At 44.7% G+C, this 23,364-nt stretch overlaps 1 protein-coding gene across 2 annotated transcripts in view; it reads left to right on the forward strand.

Annotated features, from left to right (window-relative positions):
• Positions 1–23,364, forward strand: part of NEURL1 (neuralized E3 ubiquitin protein ligase 1) — a 123,910-nt gene that overhangs the window by 63,508 nt on the left and 37,038 nt on the right. For both annotated transcript variants that reach the window (XM_067300207.1, XM_067300206.1), the window contains exon 3: positions 1,560–1,881. In XM_067300207.1, the coding sequence (XP_067156308.1) occupies positions 1,560–1,881 (322 nt within the window). The remainder of the gene's footprint in view (positions 1–1,559; positions 1,882–23,364) is intronic.

The raw sequence follows: 23,364 nt of genomic DNA on the forward strand, positions 1-23,364 counted from the left end.
GACAGACTCCTGTGCAACCCTCCTTACTGCGGCCTGAGACCGACAGTTGTGGTGGGTGTCAGAGCTGACAACCCTGTGTCCGTGCTGTGGCCAAAGGTCTGCTGTTCCCCTTGGGGCTGGACTCCTGACAAATCCCACCTTTCCACACTCGGTACTGACCGCACTTCATTGTATGCTCTGTCCCTTTTATAAGTGTTGTCCTCCCTCTCAAGGCTTCAGAGGCACATGTGAGCCATCCTGGACTGCTGTCCTACTCTGCATGACAGCATCTCATGTTGTCTTTCATAGCTGGTCGGCAGCGAGGCCTCTCCGCTAGAGGTTATGCTTCTGCAGGTTTTACTGCCTGCTCTTCTAGGTCCTCACTGTAATGACAAATGGTCAACACGGCCAAAAATTTAGGCCATAAGGCTTTTTCCTCATGGGGTCTTGTCCATTGATTTTTGGGTACGTTATTCATTTTTCAGTTCAAGGAGGCTTCTAGGTTGAAGTTAATAGAGGTTGTCACCAAATTTGTTGAAAAAAGTCACTCCAGTGATGAGAGATGAATTTAGCTTTTCAAAAACCCCTCTTTAGACAGCTCTTGTTGCAGTGGTGTGGTCTCCTGTTGGTTCTTCAACCTTTGGATATTTCAATCGTATGTTTGCTGCAGGTTCAGTGCATGAACAAAAACACCTATTATGTGTCAAGTGACACAAAGTAGCTATCCTGGACCCAGATCCTGGCTGGATCTGTGCTGACATACCGTATGCTGACAGGTGGAGTACAGATGTGTACAACATATCCTGAAAAACAACACTTATAGCTGAAGTGAACAGGTTTTCCACAGACATGCACAGCATATCCTGAAAAACAGCAATCAGACTTGAAGTGAGTAGGTGTTTCCCAGACATAAGACAACATCTACCGTTGTCTTCTAATTGTGTATTTAATATAATTAAATACTTCAAGTTGTGCTTTTCCGCATACAAGTTATCTATGGCAAAGTTGTGATTTCATGCAATCTGACAAGCTAAACAGGGGCAAGATTGTCTTTTAGTTGGCTGGGAAACCTAGAAAACCCTATGGTGGTGACTGTGATTCTGGAGTCAGTGCTTTTCCCTCAGGTCATGAGAAACCCCGCTGTGCGAGCACTATGGTGGGGAGGGCTATGCTGCTGTAGGTGCTCTCTCAGCTGAGATATAAGATCCTGTGGCCGTTTCTTGGCACTTTTTGCAAGAGGACAGTTCTTAGGCCAAAAGGAATTACCCTAGAAATAGAAATGAGTCATAATGCAGCTGTAATTACATTTCATCTCTCCCCATAGATTTCATTTGATTTTTTTTTTTTTTAATATGAGCTTTGTCTCTTAACTGTGCAGCATTGCTACTTGCATTTAAAATAGCCGCAACAGTGTTTTGGTGGTGGGTAGAATGTTTCTTGAATCTAGTGGACTCATCCTTTGGGAGCTAAGCACTCACAGAGCTATGCGGTGACCTTCAGTGCTCGATGGCATGGAGCCTGTAGTGTGTAAATACACACTCGAGTGCCAAATGCTGTTATTGCTGCTGTTATCTTTGCAGATCACTAAAAAACAATGCTGCTGGAGTGGAGCTCTCCGGCTTGGGTTTACTTCCAAGGATCCGTCCAGGATTAACCCTGACACCCTGCCGAAGTATGCGTGCCCCGACTTGGTTTCCCAAAGTGGTTTCTGGGCCAAGGCTCTGCCAGAAGAGTTTGCGAACGAAGGAAACATCATAGCGTTCTGGGTGGACAAGAAAGGACGGGTTTTCTATCGGGTGAACGACTCCGCTGCGATGCTGTTCTTCAGTGGGGTGAGGACCGCAGAACCCCTCTGGGCTTTGATTGATGTCTACGGACTCACCCGCGGCGTGCAGCTCTTAGGTGAGTGCATTTCAGGGGGTACGGTCACATGATGTGGGGATCATGCCCAAGTCCTAGGCTGCAGGAATGATGCTGTCCCATCCCCTGTGATGGACCAGCCTGACGCGGTCCGTTCCACTCGCTGCGCTGAGTCTGAGGTGGGACAGAGGAAGGGAAAAGGATGTTATTCCTTCTCAGAGCATCTCACAGTCTGAGCCGAGATTAACTGGTGTTTAGAGTTTAGCACTTAAATATCATGCAAGTGGGAGGGTGGGAAACAACCACTACGATATATCACTAGAAGCCATCTATAAATAAATAGATTTCTGCTGAGAGATCGTGTGCTAACTAAACTATATTGGAGCACATTCTGGAGCATGGAATGTACTTTGTAAAACTTCCTTTTTATCTTACTTGCTGCTTTCCCCAAGCCAAAGTGGGGAAATGCATTTTAATTTTATGGATAATTCCTTCCTAGATGGCACTGTTATGATTTTCTGGCTGGGTTAGTGGACAGATTTATAATATGGATCTATTCCAAATAACCTGTGAGAAGCCGCTGCTGGTTTTGTTGGGATGTTGCTTTCACAGGGCAGGACTTGTGCAGAGGAGTTTGATTCATCCTCTGGAGCCTGAAGATCGGAAATGCAGTTGGGGTTAGAGTATGAGGAGTGCAGAGTGCCCACGTCTTCTGCCATCCCCACTTGAAACTGAAGTAGTTTGGCACTCCTGAGGAGTCAGTCTGGCTCCAGATGTGCACTGTCAAGGTTCGGGGTGTCTGAGCTTATAGATCTTATACCAACTGAAAAGAGTTGCTGAGGATCCAGCTCAGTGGGCAGCTAGGTTAGTGGGGAACCAGAGATGTCAGCGTGCAGACCTAGAGTTGGCTTCTCAGTGTTGCTGGGGGACAAGTAATAGCACTTTTCCAGGTAACAGTAGTTTCATGGGTCTTGTTTTCACCATGGGAAGTTAGGTGGTACCTGTTAACTGAACTTCCTAATGGAGATGAGATGATCCTGCTAGATTGAGGGAGATTCTGGCTTTTTCCTGTATTTTAGCCAGCTAATTCTGTTAAAACAACAAACCTTCTCATTTTCATGTTAAGTATTGAAAGCTTTAATGAAGCCTCTTTCAGACAGTTCTGCCTCCTTCCTGCACTGTTTGCTGTATTAAAAGATATGGTGGCGGGACTGCCTATAGCAACCTGCACAGCAGGGAAGAAGAATCTTGGTTCAGGGGGTAGAGAAATGGCACTGACCTCACTGCAAAAACTACTGGCTCAAGATTGCACAATGCAGAGGAAGGAATTAAAGGATTTCTCAGCAGCTTTTTGCCTTTTTTTAGTAGTAGAAAGATTTATCTTTCGTTGTGAATCAACTTGAGTCAGAGCCACTAGGCAACTGTTCCTAGGCCAAGAAGGTGATATTTGAATTGAGATCTTGAGTTTGGTGATGTGTCATGTTCAGGATTCAGTTAGGAAGAGCTTGCAAATGACTCAGAGTCTCCCGGGCTGTTGCGAGATTTGGCACCTCATGATTCCTATGCCTGATTAATGAAGGCCCATAACTCTGGCTTATGTGCTTCCTTTCAAAACACTCAAGAAATGATTTCCTATCCCTCATCTGCTCCTGCATTGTTCCAGCATCTTCCACGTCCCTTTTCACAAGGAAAATGTGACTGTTACCAGCCACTGATTAGCCTCTAATTTAACAGGTTCCAGATTCTAATTGCGGCTCTGGTTGGTATAAACTCTCTGAATGAAGCAAGCAGCTTCTGAGTTTACACAGTTGGCGTGGAGCTCAGATACGTATTTATAGCATGTTCCAACAGCCTTCAGCAGGTTTTAATCCTAGCAACTGTGCCGAAACATCTTTGACTCGAGTCCTCTCTATCTCCATTCATTATTACACAGCACTAAAAATCTGAGCATTGAAAGCATCAGCTATGTTGCCTCTGGATCGTATAGCCATACCCACTGCAAAGCTCTGCATGCCCGTTTTAGTATAGCAGACCACACATATAGTACAGGACATCTTGCCAAAAACTCCAGGGACTTGACAAATGAATTTCATAGCTTAGCTACAAACATATGGTCAAATTCAGCCTGGTATGGCATGCAGGGCATCTGATGGAGGGGATGCTGGCGTGGTATGTTGAACGGAAGAGCCTAGTATTTTACATGGCAGTTCAATTATTTCTTTTTTTCCCCCTAAAGAGGCTCCTTGTTCTTGAGCTTCATTATTTTGCTAATGGTTAATGCACTGCCTTTTTTTGATTTTGTGTGTGCTTCACCCAAAGGTCTGAGCTTTGCCATTTCTAGTGGTTGTCCTTCCATCTTTCTTGGAAATATTCCCCTCTGACTCCCAAGAATGGAACTTCCCTTCCAAACTCACGCTTCCCGAAGCAAAGACATGCAGCAATAAGTCTTCTGTCAGTGCAAGTTCCCATCTCTGCAGTGAAACTCATAGGGTATGTGTTGGGGTTGCAGAGTGCAGCACGCTGGTATCACCAAATTGTGCCTGCAGATGAAAGCAAAGATCATTTCCTTGTGCTTACGGCTTTACCCATAGCATCAGCCCTACTGATAATTACTCACGTGTAATTACTGCTGTTGATACATAGGCATACGTGTGGCTGTTGCAGGAGTTCCTGGGTGTGAATGGCCTTGCTCTATGGTCAGAAGCAGAGGATTTTATGCAGCTTCTTTGCCTGCTTCATTTGCTACTGAGACAGGTAAAAAATCCTTGCATAGTCCACTGACTCTTGGCCAAAGGGAGGTCAGGAACTGAGTTTTGACCACCTTTCGGCTGTCACTGGTGAGTGAACAAAAGAGCTTGGTCTAAATCTTCCTTGAAAGTGCACCGGTTCACACTAAAATGAACTGCAGTGCTCCCGTGGTCAGTAACAGTAATGCTCCTTGCTCTCCTTGCCTCCACCCACACTATATAGATGAAAAAGCTCAAATTCACACCACGAGCTTGTGCCCTGAGCGCATGGCCTCAGCTGGTTTCCTGCCGCGATGTAAAGGCCCCGTTTAGGCAAGGTTGTTGCAAGTGACTGCATGGATGTTGGGTGATTCAGGGCATGAGTTTCAGCATAGATGCAGGCTTAAGTGACCTGTAAACATACCCTTATACAGTGACTCTCCTGCTGACATGCTCAACTTGTAGGCAGAATGGTTTACAGCTCTGCTTCCCTTTTTGGGCAGCTAGTTTTGCACAAGTGCACTTTTACATTCCAGGATGACATGGGGTAATTTGAAGTAATATTTACTACAAATGTGGTTTAGCCTTATGTTATCACTTCAACATACACACATGCTCATTCACACTTCAGAAAGAGTCCGAGAAAAACGGAATATAAGCAGTCTGCTGCCTCCCTGCTATAATAAAGCATTAAAAAAAAAAGAAAAGGAGAGGACCAGCTGTTTAACTCCTGGGGCCGTCAGATCCTTGCAGTGAGGATGGCAGCGCAAGGGAACCAAATGGTGGTGTCTCACATTAACTGGCTTGTGCCAAGCACTCGGCTAGTGAGACTGGCGTCGACTAAGAAATGTTAATATAGTCTCTCTGTGGATTCCCTGCAGGACAGCAAGGGTGGCAGCTTTTCTTACGGGTGTGTAAGACAGAGGAATGCATGTTTTGGGCATATTCCTGTGTCTTTTGGGGTGGGATTCCAGGTTTTCCCACTGTATGGTACCTTGTTGAAAATTGCCCTATTTTATTGGTAGTAAATATTGTATCACAGAATTACAGAATAGCTGAAGTTGGAAGAGACCTCTGGCAATCATCTAGTCCAAGTATCTAGTATGTTTTCTTCCAAACTACAACAGATGCGTTCTAAAAATATGGAAAAATGGGACTGCAAGAAATTCTGATTTCAGCACACATCCCCCCCGCTCTGTTTCCAATGAGAGAGCACATAAGGAACAGCCTGTTGGTTTTCCTCTTAGTCCCATTCGTTACTAGTATGGTCAAAATCCAAACACCTTTACTGTTAATTATTCTATTCACACTCTTCTGCCATCCATCTGTATTTTTATTCAGCCAGTATTACACAGTAGTCTTGGTACTTTTGCTAGTAAAAAATTGGAAAACCAAGTATAATTATATTTACGTTGGCCCACCAAAGGGCACCTGTTGAAAGCAAAGCTTCACCAACTTCTTGTAATATAAAATACGTGAAAAGCTAGTAAAACCTTACAAAGCAGAAAAATTTTAAATGTACGTACATTAAATTTTGCAGAAGTAGAAACTGTATGAATACATACATCAAGCATAAGGGTATATACAGATTCGACTAGAATTAACTGGAAGAGCTGTATATTACACAAGATATTTGGGGAATCTTCTTTCTCCAGATTCACTTTCTAGCTTTTTGTCACCTCATGTTTGCAAAGTATCAAAAGTTGAAATATGAACTGATCATGGAGGGAGATTTACCCTTCCTGAGATTCAAGCTAGTGTAAATTTGACAAGGAAATTGCACGTTTTGTAGGGAAGGAAGGAAGTGTTTTTCTTTCTTTACCCATGTCAGTTCTTGGGTAAATTGAATCTCTGACTCAAGGGTACCTTTAGAAGCAACATTAAATAAGCCCCAAATGAGGTGGATTTATGGGCAAATTTCAGATGTGAATGGTGTAAGACTGAAAAATGTAACTTATTGCATGCATCTTCAGTTTTACCACGTGGTTACTACTATTTTGGTTTTCATGAGCAAAAGCTTCATTTTCCATTGCCCGCAGGAAATCATTTCTGTTGCTACCCTGACCCACGCCAATGAGCACGCTCATCTTCCGAGACTGCTTCGCGCTAACTAAAATTGGATAATCAAACACGACTGCAGTGCACATTTATAGTATACTGCGTGAAAGTGGAAGCTATAAACTATTTGCGCTCCCTGTGAAAGTTTGTGACGAGCTGATGCAAAAGAATAGTATGTGTTTAAACAGAGTCCTCCTTAATGAAGGGAAGATATATGCCACCTGCAAACGGTCACTTGTCATTGTTTTTCCGCATCTCCTAAGGGGAGAGAGAATTTCAAATGCTCATGAAGTTTTATTGTCTGTAGCTGTTGTCTCTGCAGCTGCAGGAAGCTCTCTAACATAACTAGAAATGTGAAAACAGTTTAATAAATAACTCATCTGTTGCCATTTTAATCAATCCCTGCTTTGCCTTAGCACATAGGAGGGACATATTTTTCCAAATGTGATAGGGACCCAAGAGTTAGCCTGCAGCCCCGAGGCAGCTCCTTGTGTCCAAAAGTTGTTCCATATATTTTACCACTGTTGCTCTTAGGTGTGTCTACCCGTTGCTCTCACCTGAGCTGGCTGCCCTTGGAGCCTTGGCATCACTAACCGTGAACTGCCGCGACAAAATCTGGCGCGTGATGTGTTATTGTTGCTATGTACATCATCCAAAGCTGTGTCCCCGTCAGCGTCAGGAGAACACGCAAGCAAACCTGGGTAGAAAGAAACTCGACAGTGATTATTCTGGCTCGTATTGTCCAGACTGAGAAAAACGAAGACTTTAACAACACAGGATAATCAATGGAAAAATAAATTCTGTGCTTTATAAAGTTCCATTAGTTCTGGCAAGCTGCAATATTGTTCCTAACACAGACAAGAAAAGCTATAAAATAATATTTTCCATGTTACCCATAAAAGCACAAGGAAACATGGCAATTCTGACAATTGTAGGTGCTGTATAATATATTGGTATGTGAATGCTGTAGTCTAGACACAGACAATGCAAAGGTAGGCCCCTGTATTTAAAAAAAAAGACAATTTCTTGTTAAATATCTTCTGATTATTGATTTAGTGGTTGCTTTGAAGAAGTAAGTATTGCTGGTTTGCACTAAGAAGTTTACCCTGCTTTTGCTAAGTGTTACTATTTTTTAGCAAAAGCAGGGAACTTTTAGTCTGGAAACAGTGATTTCAATTCAAAGGTATTATACTTTGAACCTAATTTTACTTCTTCTAAAGGCAAAAACTACTGGAATAATTGGATATATACTGAATTGATTAAAGAGCTATAATTAGTTACAGAAGTTTCTGGTATAGACAGGGCCTTAGAGCATAAGAACAGACACTGCTAATGGAGCAGTATGTTCTTTTGAGGAAAACTTTCAAAGAACTACTTGTGTTAGAAGAGAATTTGGTATTTTGGTTAGAACTATTGGATTTTCACGACTATTAGGATAAGATAGCTACGTTGTTCTTTGAAAAATATATTCTCCTAACTGATGCTTATGTAGCATAGAGTTGTATTTTCCTTAGTTTGTCTATTGGGGTTCCTATTATAAATCTGTAAGTAACAGAAGTCTTCAGAAAAAAAGTGGAGAGAATATATTAGAGTAGGGAGTTAAACTTTGCAGCTTTCCTCATACCTTCCTTAAAAATATTCAGCAAAATCATTTAAACTCTACAAAACCTTATGTCGTAATGCTGAAAGCTAACTCCATTCATAAACATAGCTTGACAAAGAGTGGATTTACCCCAGTGTAAGACAGTTGAACTGGAGGTGAGTTTGGGATGCAAAAAGCTAATCTGGTAGAAGAATGAGTGTTTATTGCTCTAATCTTGCAATTCCAGCTGTTCCAGCTGAGGAAGGCCTGTTCTCCTAAGCCTATATGACAGATGACAGCTAAACATTGCTCATATGATAAAACTAAACACAGGCTCTGTACAGTATGTCTCTGCTGGCGTGAGATAGCACTTTGTCATTTCAACATCTAATTGGTATCACAGCTGCTGAATATGCAGTTTACCATACAGAGGACATGATTTCGTTATCCCTGTAGGCCTCTGGGTTATTAAAAAAGTTAGACACCTTTAACAAAATTAAATTGGCTTTAACATCCGTATCAGCAACAGAGCTAAAAATGAGATTGCTTTGAACTCCAAAGTCCCCATTTGTTTTTCCAAGCATTGTAAGCAGAACTGCTCAGTCTAGAAATCCTTACTTACAGCCCTGCTCTATTTTCAGTTATACCAGCCTAAACTTGCAACCACCTGTGGAGTCGCTTTGGTTTTGCAATGTGAGCAGAATCTTGTCCCTGGTTTTTACTCCTTCATTACTTCTCTGGTGAAACCCCGAGCACTGGAAGCTCCTGCTCCAGGCTTTGCTTGGCTGTCCCAAAGAGACAAAACAGTTTTGACTGAGGGAACCTGTGCCAATCCAAGCTAGGATTTCGTAGGCAGCAGCAGCCCCTCTGTTCATTAGCTGTATGTGACTCTTCTGACCTGTAAGGTATGCAATCCATACGACTGGGTCTCTGTGCAAACAACACTGTGCAGCTTCAGGGTTGTCTAGATAGAAAATGTACTGAGTCAAATAATTTCTTAAAAGTAATTTTCAGTGATACTTCAAGGGCAGTCAAATGCAAGGCATCACCAGTGCTCTGGACCTGGGTCAGGATAGCTGGGAGCATGCATGGAGGAGGTATCTCTGCTTGCCCCATGCCTGTGCTCCTCCCCAGGAATTGACTTTACCGGCTGCTGAAGGCAGAGCCCGGGGACAGGTGGGCCTTGGGTCTCACGCCACACTGCTCTCCTCCTGTCCTCAACTTGCTGCAGCCTTTTACAGCTTTAGCCTGATGATATCGTCTTGGGGCCCAGTACTGCTCCAGGAGAGTTTTGCCGTTAACTTTACTAAGGTGCAGGCTGTGTACCCCAAGAATCCCAAAGTTGGCTTCCACAGAACAGTGTAAGATGTTTTCATCCTTCCAGTTGCATTTCAAGTCCATTTGCTGCTTTTAGCTGTGTCAGTCCTTCCAAACTTCTGTTCTTGTGTGTCTGGATGCATACTTGGCCTGGCATATCACGAAAGGACTGCCATGGTGCCGCACTGAAGGTCTACTGAATCCAATCCCCTGTCTCTGACAATGGCCAGCACCTCTAGGTCTTGCCTGGAAAAAGTTTTTGTAAGTGCGAGTGTTATTTTCCTTTGCCTTTCATGTTTGGTCATGTTTAGCTGCAACTTCTGTTCTCCGAGATACTTCTACCTGCATCAGATTGGCTGCTGTAACTAGGGATAAAAGATTGATAGATGAGATTGCTGACCACGGACTCAAACCTTGTACCACTGACTAGGATGAAAATTTCCTGTGATGCACCTGGCTACCACTGTGACCCTTCACAGAAAATTAATTCTCTTATGGGGAAAAAAAAAATCCTTAATTGCTCTATCTTCCTTTAAGAGGATAAAGACCGTTCCAGGGAAAAAGCCTTTAGAATCCAATAATCCTATTCCCATGTCAGTACCGTGCCAGTAAGCACTGCGTCACTTTTATGGAAAGAACGGATGCCTTTAACATCTTTAATGCAGAACATCCCCCTTTCTCTGCAGCCCCGGAGTGGGGAGGACTGCAGCACTGCAGAGCTGTGTAGATGGCTACTTGAACCAAGGAGACTGATGACAATTTGATCAAAGTGTTTCCAAAGGCAATTACATTTCTTCATCCTCCTTCTGCAGTGCTGTTTTCCTGGCTATTTTTGTTTGTCCTCTTCAGTGTCTGGAAACCGCATCACCCTCCCGAACCTTTCACAGGCATCAGCAGACCACTTTGGTAGGGTCTCCAGATCTTGACTCTAATGCTGCTCAGGCAGGTGGAAGGAAATTGGCCTTACATTGAAGGTCAGTGCAAGAAACAACTGAACAGAAAACTGAACTGATGGAGAATTTCACTGCAGAGCTGCGGGGACTGGCAATGTCAGCTCAACCTAATTAGCTCACTCAAGTATATAAATAATTTGGTCATAGGCCATACTTACTATTATGACTATTCATATTATAATTTCTAGTGCTTCAGTTCTAGATGTGAGACCTAAAAGACCAATGCTCTATAAAAAATGAATAAGTTTCAAAGAGCCTACAGTCTAAATAACTACTAAGGGTAAGGCAAAAAGCAGTCTATTTTGGTAGGCAAATGGATGAAAGCTGATTTAGGAGAAATTCAAACTGGAAGTAAGATACTGGTTTTCAAATGTGTGTAGTTCCCAGCTGGACTGATTACCCAGGGTTGGGGTCACGTTTTCAGTTGCTTGGAAAAGACTATTTAGGCTCCAGGAGATGAATTCAACAAGACAGTTAAATACTTACCAACTTCATATGCATATGTGGTTGTATCCTGTGTGCCAGAAACTAGGTGTATGCTTGAGTAAGTCTGTTAATTCACATTCCTGAAGAGAGGTATGTGCTTAAGTTCCCTGCTCCACTGTTTTCTTCTCCATCTGCTAGTTACTGGGTTCTGTGCAGGGTTTGCTAGGTCAAAACCTGTGGTCTGTGGTTAATCAGTAATCGATGGCTGTGCAGGTATTAGGCTCTATGCTCAGTGGTTCTTCTGGCCTGAGAAACAAAGACTGTTTTAGTAGTGGATTTGGAGGAGAGTGGAGTCAAGTAGCTCAGGACGGCATGGGTCACTCTGGACGCCTGGTGTGTTCCTTGCTGAGAAGCCAGCTCTTTTTTCAGGTCAAGTACATACCACTGACACTGTCTCTAGCAAAGAGTTTATGAATATGCAGGAGAAAAACACTCCATGGAGAAATACCTAAGTCAGATGTGTTTCTTACATCCCAAATTAGATTGGTGGCTTTTCATTCTGCTCTTGATAACACCTATCCCTCTTTGAGCAAAGGCACTTTCTATGATATAGTGAATTTCTTATAGAAGTCTTCTGCTAATACCACTGCCAGATCTATCAAAAGGATGCTTTGGTTGAGGGTGAGGAGAGAGTAGATACTCTTCTGTTTGTCAGTAGTTTGCAATGGGGGTTTCACACCCCTCAATCTGTATCTGTGGAATTTGCTGCCAGATAACTCCCATCTGTTGAGTTGCCCTTTAGAGTCTAATATTCCACTTAGTAGCATTTCTAGCCTGCTTGGTAGAAAAAAAAAATCTTTAAAATATGAACTGAGTGTAGCATTTTCCAGCAGAGGGTTTATATGTGACAGACAGTCTAGAAAATTAATGTAAATTAATTACAAACATTTTTTAAAAAGAACTAGCTATGCCTCCCAGGATCACTTTTATGGCCAAGCATTTAGAACTCAAATGGCCTGACTTTGATTCAGCTAGATTCAAAGTGAATTCAACTGATATTTGATCTGCTTTAAAAGTTTTGCTGGCAACAACAGAAGCGAGAAAAAAAAAGCCTTAGCCCCCCTCTGCGATAGGCACGCGGGTAAATGACCGCCAGGGAGGTGGTGCTGCTTTGCTGGTAGGAGAGCTTCTGGCAGACTTTGCTGCGTCTCTGTTGTTCTTGGCTGGCACAGGTCACCCTTCCTGCAGCATAAGCAGTGACTGAAGGTAAGCAGGGTGTCCAGCCACGGGACAAACCTGGGGAGCAAGTCGTTCCTGTCCTTAGCTGAAGGGTGAAAACGAACTAGCTAATGATAACAGCTTCTCAGAGTGCTCTGGGTAGGTATAAAGATAACTTCAGTATCATTACTGGAAACTTTCATTACTGATCATTCTAGCGTAAGCGTTTTCCGGTGCGTATTTGTGGTCACCACTTGTTTCTCGTGCCTCCCCGGGTCCCAGATGCTGATGGCTGCTGTCGCCTCCTCAGGGTGTTCCTTTTGGCAGCTATTTGACCAAGCTATTATTTTATGGTATATTTAGTTCTCTTTAATCTTTCCTTACTGTCAATCTCCCCAGTCCAATAATCATGTTTTTTTTTTCTTTACCACAGCCTCCATATCCTGCTGTCATTCTAAAAATGCTTCTGTGATATTAAATCTTTTCCAGTTATATGATGAGAATTAATTCATTTTGACACAGCCTTGAAAATCTGATTCAGTTTCTTTTTTTGGTATCTCAGTCACAGTCCTTGATCACAAATCAGCATGAATCAGAATTTCCCAGATTATTATTTTCTCGGAAAGGCTGATTGCAACCCTGTCTCCATATTTAATATCCTTTTTCTGACTCTGGTGGAGCCAAACAGTCGAGGCTGCTGCAGTTTTGTTTTGAGACCTGTCCACTCTTCTGTCTTTCGGTGTCACAAGTGAAAAACGGGATGACACAAAAGAATATCTCAGGCCAGTTTTAGTGTTGCACTTTCCCATTATCAGGTAGCTGAGTCCACGCTCTGTAGCATGAAGATGGCTACAAAAACTCTCAGGATTTATTTCTCTGGAGGCTAAGAAATCTTGTCACAGGTGGGGAAGGAACATGGTGCCTTTATCAGCTCATGCCAGGACGTGAGAATTTAGTAATGACGGGTTTTCAAACCAGCTGCGCTGTGCTGAGATCATCTGCCGAAATGTGCTGTTTTGAAACACTTTCAGATAGGTTTTGAATCCTTTGGGGTCCAACTCCTTAAATGAATAGCTTAGTTAGAGTTACTAAAAGCGGACCAGAATGAGAAATATATGGGAAGTACTCTGCTTGGTGCCCTTACAATTCATTTATTCTCTCCAATATATGTTTGTCTCTCAAATATTATATCTGGATGCCAGAACCATGTTGGCTGCCCACTGAAAGGGTCGGGAAGGAACCTGGGGTGATTTTAGTCTGTCGATTCTGCGTTGAGCTGCTCTGTGGCCAGTCAGTGTTTGAAGGTTAATTTTCGTGGTCAGAGAGGGGAGGCAGAGGACAAGACATGAAGTTAGGATTCAGCTCCTGATTCAAGCCCAAATTTCTTGTCTTCCTGAGACAAGTCACCTAAGTGCCTGCTTTCTGTGGGATAGGGATATTGCTTTCCTTCCTCACAGGGGACTGTGGGCATCGTCTCCTCTGGGTTATTGGATCCATCACATGCTAAAGTGGGCCAGCCAAGCTACTGAACCAACCAAAGTGCCTTACGTTTGCGCCTTTAGAGCGTGAGTATTTATGGCAGAGACTTGAGTTATCGTTTCGTGATTTGATATTATAGCATGTTAGGTATGTCAAAGGCTCTGCTGTGATGCTCCTATCCTGCTAGACACAGAAGTTATTAAAACATAGGTAAGTGAACTCAATTTTCCTTAAAACTTCCAAAGCAATTCTTGGCATTATTGATGAGGATAATTGGGATAAGAGGCTGGTACACTGAGCGGAATGGGTGGCCTTTGCGAGACTCATCTATTATTAATCATCCATGTAATTTCCCTTAAGTGACAAGGCGCGATTGCTTTTTTTAGACCCAATTACATCTTCGTGCTCTGAGCAGAGACGAGAACCTCTAGCTCACGTTATTGTAAATTACCCATTTGGGAAATGAGAATGCTGTAGGTTGGAGGTACTGCCTGGGAGCTTGCTCCATGGCACAAAGAGACAGTCAGATGCTGAATAAGCAAGGCGTTAATTCTTCCTTCCCCTTTTTCCCTTCCGCATAAGAGACCTGTTTGTTTTTGCTGAAGTTTTGCCTGTGTAAAGGCTGCAGCATGGAGCCAGTGTGTGGTCACACTTCACCTTTGGCATATTGAAAACCAGCTTATGGTAGGGGCAAAAAGGCTCCTCTGATCGTAGTACCTGCTGAAGTTGCTTGCAGCGTGGACAGGTTCCGGGAGGAGTGGAGTGTGGAGGTATCAACACCACATTAAAATGCTGGAAAGCAAACTTCACAGATGAAACAAATGTGATACTCTGATTTAATATATTACAATAGTTGTACTTCAAATGACTTAAAATGAAGAATGAATAAATATACTCTTCCTAAAAAACAAAGTGATAACATAGCATAATAAACAGAACCTAATTAAACTAAAGGAAGCATAGATTACTTGTAATTCTAAAGCATTATAAAAATGATTATGGTTCACCGTTGAACTCTGTAAGTTTCTGAAAACCTTTTATGATTTGTTTTTCAAAAAATCAGTTCTCTTAATCAAAGTTATTGCAATTAGATGGAGTGAGAAAGATCCAGAAGATAGTGGGATGATGTTGCCTTTTGAGGATGTCTACAGCTGCCATTTTCATAGTGTGAAAAGTGATGCTTGGTGTTGGCAGAGAAGCTCCTGCAAATCAGATTTGCAGCAATTGGAAACGTTGTGTTTTGCAATACACCCTTATTCCCCCAAACCTACCATGATGTTGAATTCCATCCACTTAAAACAGAGCCTATATTTAACAATAATTTAAATCATTATCCTGCCTGTCAGCTTGGAGTTAAGGGGCTACACAACTGCGATTCTCTGTTTAGAAACTGCCTGGAATAATAACTTTCAGATGTCTCAAATATGCACCACTTATCTATAACATCTAAATACAAATGTCTCCCTGCTGAGCGAGCCCGACACTGTTTACCTATCGTGTCCAAGCCATTCCAGCGGGTTTGCTTGGCGCGTAGCGGAAGGCCCTATATCCGCGACTCCTACAGCGCTGTCAGTGTCGTGTTTTTCAGCTCCTCCTCACCTTTAGATGATTGTGAAGAAAGAAGCGACCTAAGCCCGGAGGTGACAAGTGAAGGACGGCTGTAGGCGCACGGCCCCCCTGCCGCCCCCCGCACAGGGTAAAAGTGCACCGCGAGCCAGCAACGCGCTGATGATGCTCTCGCCGCTGGATCCCGGCCAGCCCGCTGTGAGAAGAGCCAAATGCTGAAGCCCACGTGCCCCGAGCGTGCCGGGACCAGGCAGAGTTGAGGTGCTGTCGCCGGCCGTGGGGCCCCGGGCGCGTTCTGCGAGCGCAGAGCTCGGTCGGACCTCTCAAGTCTCCTTGAACGTGAGGCTCCACGGTTGGCTTGCGCCGTACATTCTCCCGCAGCTACGGCTTGTCGAGCGCGCGCCGTGCGGCGGCACGGCTTTGCCGCTGCGCCGGACATGTGCCCCCAAGTGACGGCGGCTCTTCCCGAGCCTCCTCCCGCAAGCCCCGGTGCATCCTCCAACCCTCCTGTCCGTGTGAGCCATCTCCTTCCCGGCTTTCATCTCTCCTGCTAGGTCCGAGAGGCATCATGCCAAGCACGAGGACTTTGCAGTTACAGGAGGTGCCGTGAGCTACCTGGACCCTCCACTCCCCATGACATTTCAGAGCCAGGTCTGTGAATTTCCATTTCAGCTCTATGAATGATCAGAGCAGGGAGAGCTAGAAAACTCCTCCAGCGCTCTCCTCTCTTTGCCTGACCAGGCACATCCTGGGGGAGCTCCTGTGACTTTTGGGGGCTCTCCCCAAGACATTGAGTGTCTCATTTCGCCTCCCACCACTTGGCAGGAGAGGAGCTGCTTCCCCAAAGCTGGCATCCAGCAGCCAAGGCCTCTGCCCTGATCCTCCGCAGCCTTGTGGGAAACGCTCCGCAGCCTCCTGTTTTCCTAACGCATCCCCAGGAGCTTGCGCGGTGCTTTGACTTTGCCTCCTCTGGGTGCGCTGAACACCCTTAGCCGGTTTGCACTGCCTGGATTCAGCTGACGAGGGTAAAACAAGGGGAAACAAGAAGTATTTAATGCATCTTTGCATCATCTTTGGTCCCTAGGTGAAGTCTGAGTCATGGCTCACATGCAGCAAGCCAAAGGATATCAGGTCTATGCAAATATTATTGGCAGTTCTTCCTGGCGTGGCTCAGCCCCGTAAAGGCAGATATCCCTTTGCTCTTAGTTAGTTTATGCATTCATTACCTGTTGTCCGGGCCCCTGCAGTGCTACTGATACCTTCATATTCTGCAGTAGCAGGTTATCTGAAATGTATACATTCTGGGCATTTAAAACTGCTATTACTGTATTATTTTTTATAGAAACCATAAAAGTGTGACTGTTAGCAGGAGGCAGACTTGGTACCACATTTTTTTAAGGTAGGCTTCTGTGTAGGGACATGGCTCAGAGAAGGGTCCCTAATAGTTTGCTGTTGGCCTGCTCAGGAAACTGGATCAGTAAGGCTTACCATCTGATGGCTTTCTTCACGTAGCGTGCCTGCCTCCATGTATATGAATATACAGTCCAGTTTACTTGCTTGAAATGCCCAAATTATGTTTCCCTTCCTCATGAAATATTCATCTGCTCAGATATAATAAGACTGGTTTTTCTGGCGGCAGCATTTCTGGACGTATTGCTTGGACGCCCACTTGCTTGTTTGAGCTGGCTTTCCTACCGCCGCTGCTGCCTTCAGTGCTGCAGTCCAACGGGGTTGTATTCCAGCAGAAAGCCTGCTTGGGGAGCCACGTGGCTCTGCCACGCTGAACAAATAATTTCCTCTGGGACTGTCTTCTCCCCTCTCATCCCCCCATTTTTTCATGGTCACTGGGCTCCGTCTTTATGGGCCTGTCCCCACTCTGCCCAAGGGGTGGGAACGGAGAGCAGCAGACACGGACCCAAGGACCTTCCACCAGTCCTGGCTGTGCGTAGCAGTGCCTCTTAAACCATTTACTTTTTCAGCATCTTGTCACCATCTCTTGGCTGACTTTTCCACCTTCACCCATGCCAGAGGGACTGGAGCAAGTATGCATTAGCACAGTAGGAAAATTTCCTATATCTAATCTGTTATGGTATGCCGTCCACCCCCTTGCTGTGCATCTCTGCTGTTTCTGTGTGACACAGTTAAAAGCTACATATATCACTTACAGAGAATGTCATATTTACCAGATGTTTTCTGATAATGGTTAACAACTTGGGTGTGAAAGCAGGAAAATAATTTGCAGGTACCTGAGTTGCCTTCATGCTGTTTGTTTTTTTTAAATTTGTTCTGGGTGTTTGCTGCCTGGATGGAGAGGAGACTGTGATCCAGGATGCTGGCATCTCAGATATCTTCAGCAAGAGATGGCCAGTGACGTGTTGCTTCCTGAGCTGTGACCACAAGGTGACATGACAGATGGTGTTAGGTTGCACAAAAAGCACTGCTGGCCAAAAAGGTGCCGTGGAGAGTAAGCAGCTAGTGTGAACCTTTGTGATGAGGTACATCCAGTCCCCGTCGGGAGTGGTGGCTAATTTCATTTATTGGTGATGGGAATTGTTTGCTGTGACAAACTGAAGGTACAAAGTTGAACTGAATCTCAGCTCCTCCAAAACCCCCAACGCTCGCAAATCTGGTGTTTTGATTACCTGAGCCCATTTTAAATGCTAACTCAAGCGTCAAGCCCTCACATTTCCATTTAGCTATTCAAAGCAAACAATTTTAATAGCTACCCAGCTATTCATCAGGATTAGGCACTGATGGACTAGTTTGGATAACACGCAAGCTAAGTGCAGCTCTTTCCCTCCCGAGCTTAACTTGGAACGTCCAGAGGTGTCAAAAAACATTTGCTCCGGTAACTCAAGCGCTTTCATCAGCCCCGTGCTCTTTGTGACATTGGCCATGTCCAGTACTGGCAGAGAGGCTGGAGGAGGGTTGGCTCTCGTGTTGTTCCTGGCCCTGATGGAAGTGGGGAGAAGCAGAAATATCAGCAGAAAGCCTGCACTTCTGGAGTTTCTATCCCTGACTTGACACCGATGCAGATGAGATAAGCGTCCGCATACTTGGGCGCTTACCAGATGACCCCCCCATGGCAGCAGCGGTGCTGCCCGTTGCTTATGGTGTCCCCCGGTATCCAGGCATCGCAAGGCAGCACAGTGACCTCTCAAAAGCACCTTTGGGGTTTGAATGCAGCTGGGGAAGTTAATTCTATATTTATTGTCTAAGTGTAGATAACTAATATACTGCGCTGCCAAGTATTGGGGGAAAACTTCTTTAAATATTTCTTGGAATGGTTCATGCTGAACTGAAAACCCCTGGCCAGCTCTGAGCCAAGTCTTGCATTGGGCCTGAAGACACGAGTTTGCCAGTGGCTTCAAGCCTCGCTGGTGCACATGGATTTCTGCTCTTATCCACATATCTTCACACAGACATCTAGCAGTTTTGTTTACTTAAACCACCCAGTTTTCAGTGGGAAAATGCTAGGAATTTGTTTATGTTCTTTAAAAAAAGAGAATTAATAGAAGAATAAATTACAATTGCTGTCATGCTCTCACTGTTGACTGGCTTTTTTCTATCCAGACAAATTTCTTTAGAAACTCCTGTTATACAGAAATTGCAGGGTTCGTAAGAAAGGCTCAGGCACCCCAACGGACGTGGAGGTTTGGCTCGCGGCAGAGGAGCGAGGTGGGGACCTGTCAAGGGTGAAGCTGGCTACCTTCAGTTTAATCGCCGCGATCTGGAGTGGGAGCTTGAAATCCCGTAAGAATCTGGTTTCTTTAAGTACTTTGACCCTTTGGATTGGCTGCGGAGGCTCCTGGGACAGCAAAATTTATGTAAGACATTTTGCAGTGTCATCTTTTTTTCAATTTTAGGAAATGTTGAGGTTGGATTGGGTTCAGCAGGGTGAACGGGACAGTTCTCTTGCGTTTAATAACTGCTGCTGTTTGCTTCAGAGAAGTGCCAGTTGCTCTGCAAGGGGAGGCAGGATCGTCTCTGTTTTCTGTCTAGCAGGACAGCGACCATTTTATTCGCAGAACAGCCTGAATAAAGATAAACTGCCGAATCTTGTTGAAATCTCGATGGTGGGACAAAGCCCTCTCACTAACAAAATAATAGTGGTTTGTTAGAAGCTCTCTGTGTAAATATTTACATGTCTGGATACCAAAGCAAAACAAACAAAAAAACCCCCAAAACAAACACTGCACGGGACCAGAAATCTTCCAGAGTTTCAACGGCTTCATGAAAAGTGAGGGGAAAGTAATTCATTAGAGCGTTCACACTTTTTTCTAGTTGTCTAGACAGTGCTGTGCTGGAATAACACAGTGCGTCTAGCTGAAAAAGGAGTTCGGCCGGGACGCGGCCCGTGCGCGAATGGCAGGGAGAGATCGCTGAGCGGTTTGGGTGAGCGCCGACAGCAGGCAGCGAAGCCCTCTGCCCACCTGGGCGCTGCCTCTAGGAAGAGGTGCTTCGGCTAAAAGTGGCTGTCGGCCGCCCTCTTCCCCGTGCCGTCCTCGGCCCCGCGCCGGGAGAGCGAGGAGGAGCCCAGCTGAGACCTCTCCGCAGCCCTCAGCGCATCCAGTAAATGCAGATAACGCAGGGGAATGGGTCTCATCTGCACCCTCCTAAAAACCAGAGAGTTGCGCATGTTGGAAGCGCTGCAAAGGAAGGGGTTTAGCTCTCACAGGTTAAATATTTACCATACTTTAAGGATCTGAAAAAAGGAGAAGATTGAACTTGCTGTTGTTTCTGTTGTCATGGGATTGTTCTTCTGGCCCGCTGCGTCGCAGCGTTGCACAACAGGCACAAGATGCAACGTTGGGGTAGGGGAAGTGTGGCAATTCGCTTGAAAAACGGACTTCCTCTTGTTTCTTCTAGTCATTTTAGTTAAATTACAGAATGCAGAGCTACTCTGCAGGCATATTTTGTATTGGCTTATTACTGCTCAGTCTACTCCTCTACATCTGGTCTCCAGCCCAGGAGGGGTTATACTGACTGGTTTATGGAGCAGAGCTGAGCTTAAAGCTAAATTTCGCTTTATACCCTATACACTAACAAATAGTCTTGACAGATACAAAAGAGCTTTGTTTGTCCTTGTTACCAGAACAGTTTCCCTAAACGTGCTTTTGTTAAGATACGGGACAGGTGTGTTTCAGAAAGCAATGCTCCAAGTACACTGAAATGTCTCTAGATTTTTCTGGGTGGGGTGAAGTAGGATCGTGGTAAACGAAATGCATACAAAAAACCTGTCCCCTCTTGCTGTGTCTTAAGCCTGAAAACAGCTTATGGCATTGTACAAAGCAAACCCAAAGATAGAGCTCCTTCCCACTGGTCTTGGGAGCAAATGAGTAGACATAAAATGTCATGGGGGACATAAGATCATGGTTTTATTACAGAGCAGTTTTGTGGGTTTTTTGGTGAGCAAGAATTTATTTTTCACCAAGGCAAGTTAGAACAGCTGAAATGGCTGGAGGAGTATTTTTCTTTCTAAAAATGTCAAAAATCTATGTGGTTCCTGGCTTATTCAGGAAAGAGCTGTGTCTTTGTCTTGCTTTCAGTTGAAGGCTGTATTTGTCAGCAAGCCGTTAACAGGAGGCAATGCTAGAAAGACAGTGCTTGTGATTAAGAAGAGAAGAGGTAGCTACTGGTAGCTGGAGAGTTAAACAGTCCAACCGCTAACTCCCTTTCTTTTTACGAATTTTGTCACTAGCCCAGATATAGCAATTTTAACTTCTATTTCATGGTATTGGTGTATAGTGTCTGGTGCAGGGCCTTGGACATACGTGGCATGCATGTTCTTGTCATTCTTTCCATCCTGTTCTCCTACATCCCCAGGCACCTTGGAGACCAGGCAGGCAGAGCTGGGTCCATGCTAAAATACTCCGATCTCCCACCCAGATGGCTCTTACAGCAGGAGCAAGCTCCAAAGATAAACGTCTCCTTACAGAGAATGTCCTCTCCTCGCCCTGCTCCCTTGTGGGGTCTTTGGGCTTGGGACTAAACCATTTCAGTTGAACATGTGCAATATTGGGAATAAAAATCGGAGCAATGAGTGACGTGTTTGAATTTTAGGCATCCTCGAGTTTTGTAGCTAGCTTGTTTAATTTTCACAGGGGCAGAGGACACAGCTGTATCTGTCTGCCTATCTGTCTAGCTGTGTCCGTCCAGCAGCATGAAGTACGTCACCTATTGCAAAGTGATGTACCAGGGAACACACAAGTATTGCGGCACAGTGGAGGGCCTGGGCAGAGCTGCACGTTGGGAAGCACTTCGGCAGCATTGTGCTGTAGTTTGGTAGATGCCCTCAGTGAGGAAGCACTTAAGGTTATGCCAGGTCTCTCCCGTTAGTCTGTCAGCATCATCTTAACTGAGCTGAAATGTATTTAAGCCAGTACTTTGGCCAACCTGTGCCTTGTGTTTCTCTTGGGAGATCCAGGAGATAGCTCCGTGCCTGCTAAAAGCAGAGACTCGTATCTGAACGTTTGAGTCGTCAGAAAACTGACATTAAGCCTTTGATGATGTTGCATAGATGCTGGATGAAGAAGACAAATTTGGGCATTGTGGAGATGTCAAAGCTTGGTTTCCTCCCAAAGTAGGAAGGAAGAGCACTTCAAAATAGTCCTTTGCAGCCTTGGGAAGGCTCACAGTTATGTTAAAAGCACTTCATGCTCAGCCACCAGAAGGCTGCTGAAAGGTGTAGTGGTAACAGCAAGGACAGTGTGGAATACAAACCACTATCCCTGGATACTACAGTCTACAAGAGATTTATTTAAAATCTCTAAGGCTGCCTCGTCGTGGGCAAGGAGAGGATAGGTACTGGAGAGAGGGGAACCTTAATGGTGGAGCAGAGGTAGAAACCCCACCAAAAAGGGTCAGTACAGAAAACGCCCATTTTGCTCAGTTTGGAGAATGCATGAATTACTTCAGAACGAACTCATGGGACAAGCAGCCCAGTGTTTCTAAACTGAGGTCATGTTGTCTAACATGTTTTTGGCTGTTAACATTTTCTAACCTATTGTGTAAATAGATTCTATTTTAACCTTTTGGTGAATGGCTTCCTGGGAAAAGCCCTATTCCTCCACCGCTCCTCCTGGATCCCATTGTCCCATAGTGGTGCCAGGGTCTTATTTTTCCTTCCTGTTTTGTATGAACATGCAGCGCTTTGACAATTGCACTTTATAGTCTTAAAACGCGAATGACTCCCAAAGCTCGAAGAAGTCTTTCAGTTTTTGAGATTGACCTTCGATTTCCAGTGACAGCCAGGATGGATTTCTGCAATTTTTCATGCTACTCAAGGCCTGACGTTGACTAATAGGACTGGATATTCAGTAGGAATAGTAGGAAACTCTCAGTGATGAGATTTATTCATGCCATTCATGCATGGTTTCAAAACTGTAGGGCTAAATTGGACGGAGTGTAGCAGTGTTAGAAGAGGAGTGAACTTAGACCATTGCTCCTGAAAGCACAGAGCAGGTCTTTCATTCAGACCGCCAAGATCTGTTTGATCAACAGAAAGCAGTCTGTGCTGCTTCAAATATTGAAGTAATTGCATGCAAGATCACATGATTTTGTGTTGAAAAACACCACAGGCACATTGCATTTGCCTTTTGTTTATCTTTCTTAAGAGAGCAGAGCAGATTCTGCCTGGTTTTACTGGAATAGTCCCCTACCAGCTGGAAATCACTAACTATACAAAAAAATTATTGCAGGACCTAGCTCCCTGTATCTGAGGAGGGTTCTTGCAGAGCTGCTGGGCTGACCAGACTGGGAGCATGGCAGCGGGAGACAACTCGCAGGAGCAGGGGGTGTCTCACAAAGCTATTTTGCATTCTGGCTATGTCTTTATTGCCAGCGAGTCTGTGACACAGTACAGCTAAGGATGTCTGTCCCGACCCCAGGGAACCTTTGGGCGCCGAGGAACTTCCCTTTTGTTGTCCTCACTGCTTGTCATTTGTGACTGGGAAGGGAGAAGCAACCTGGTGTTACTTGGGTTGCCGACAGCATCCTCGCCAGCCAAGGTGGGGGCTTTCCAGGGGGGTTATTTTTGGTGCAATTGTGTATCATCAGCTTCATCCTTCCCAATGGAGCATGTGGGGGATGCAGGGGATAGGAGTGGGAGCTTTGCAATTTGTTGGAGGTCTCTGAGGCAGTTTCCAGTTATAGATGAATGGGGGAAACCCTCATACAGTGCTTGTCCACAGAGCTGTGG

The sequence above is a fragment of the Apteryx mantelli genome, chromosome 7 (assembly GCF_036417845.1).
Source record: "Apteryx mantelli isolate bAptMan1 chromosome 7, bAptMan1.hap1, whole genome shotgun sequence".
Lineage (NCBI taxonomy): Eukaryota > Metazoa > Chordata > Aves > Apterygiformes > Apterygidae > Apteryx > Apteryx mantelli.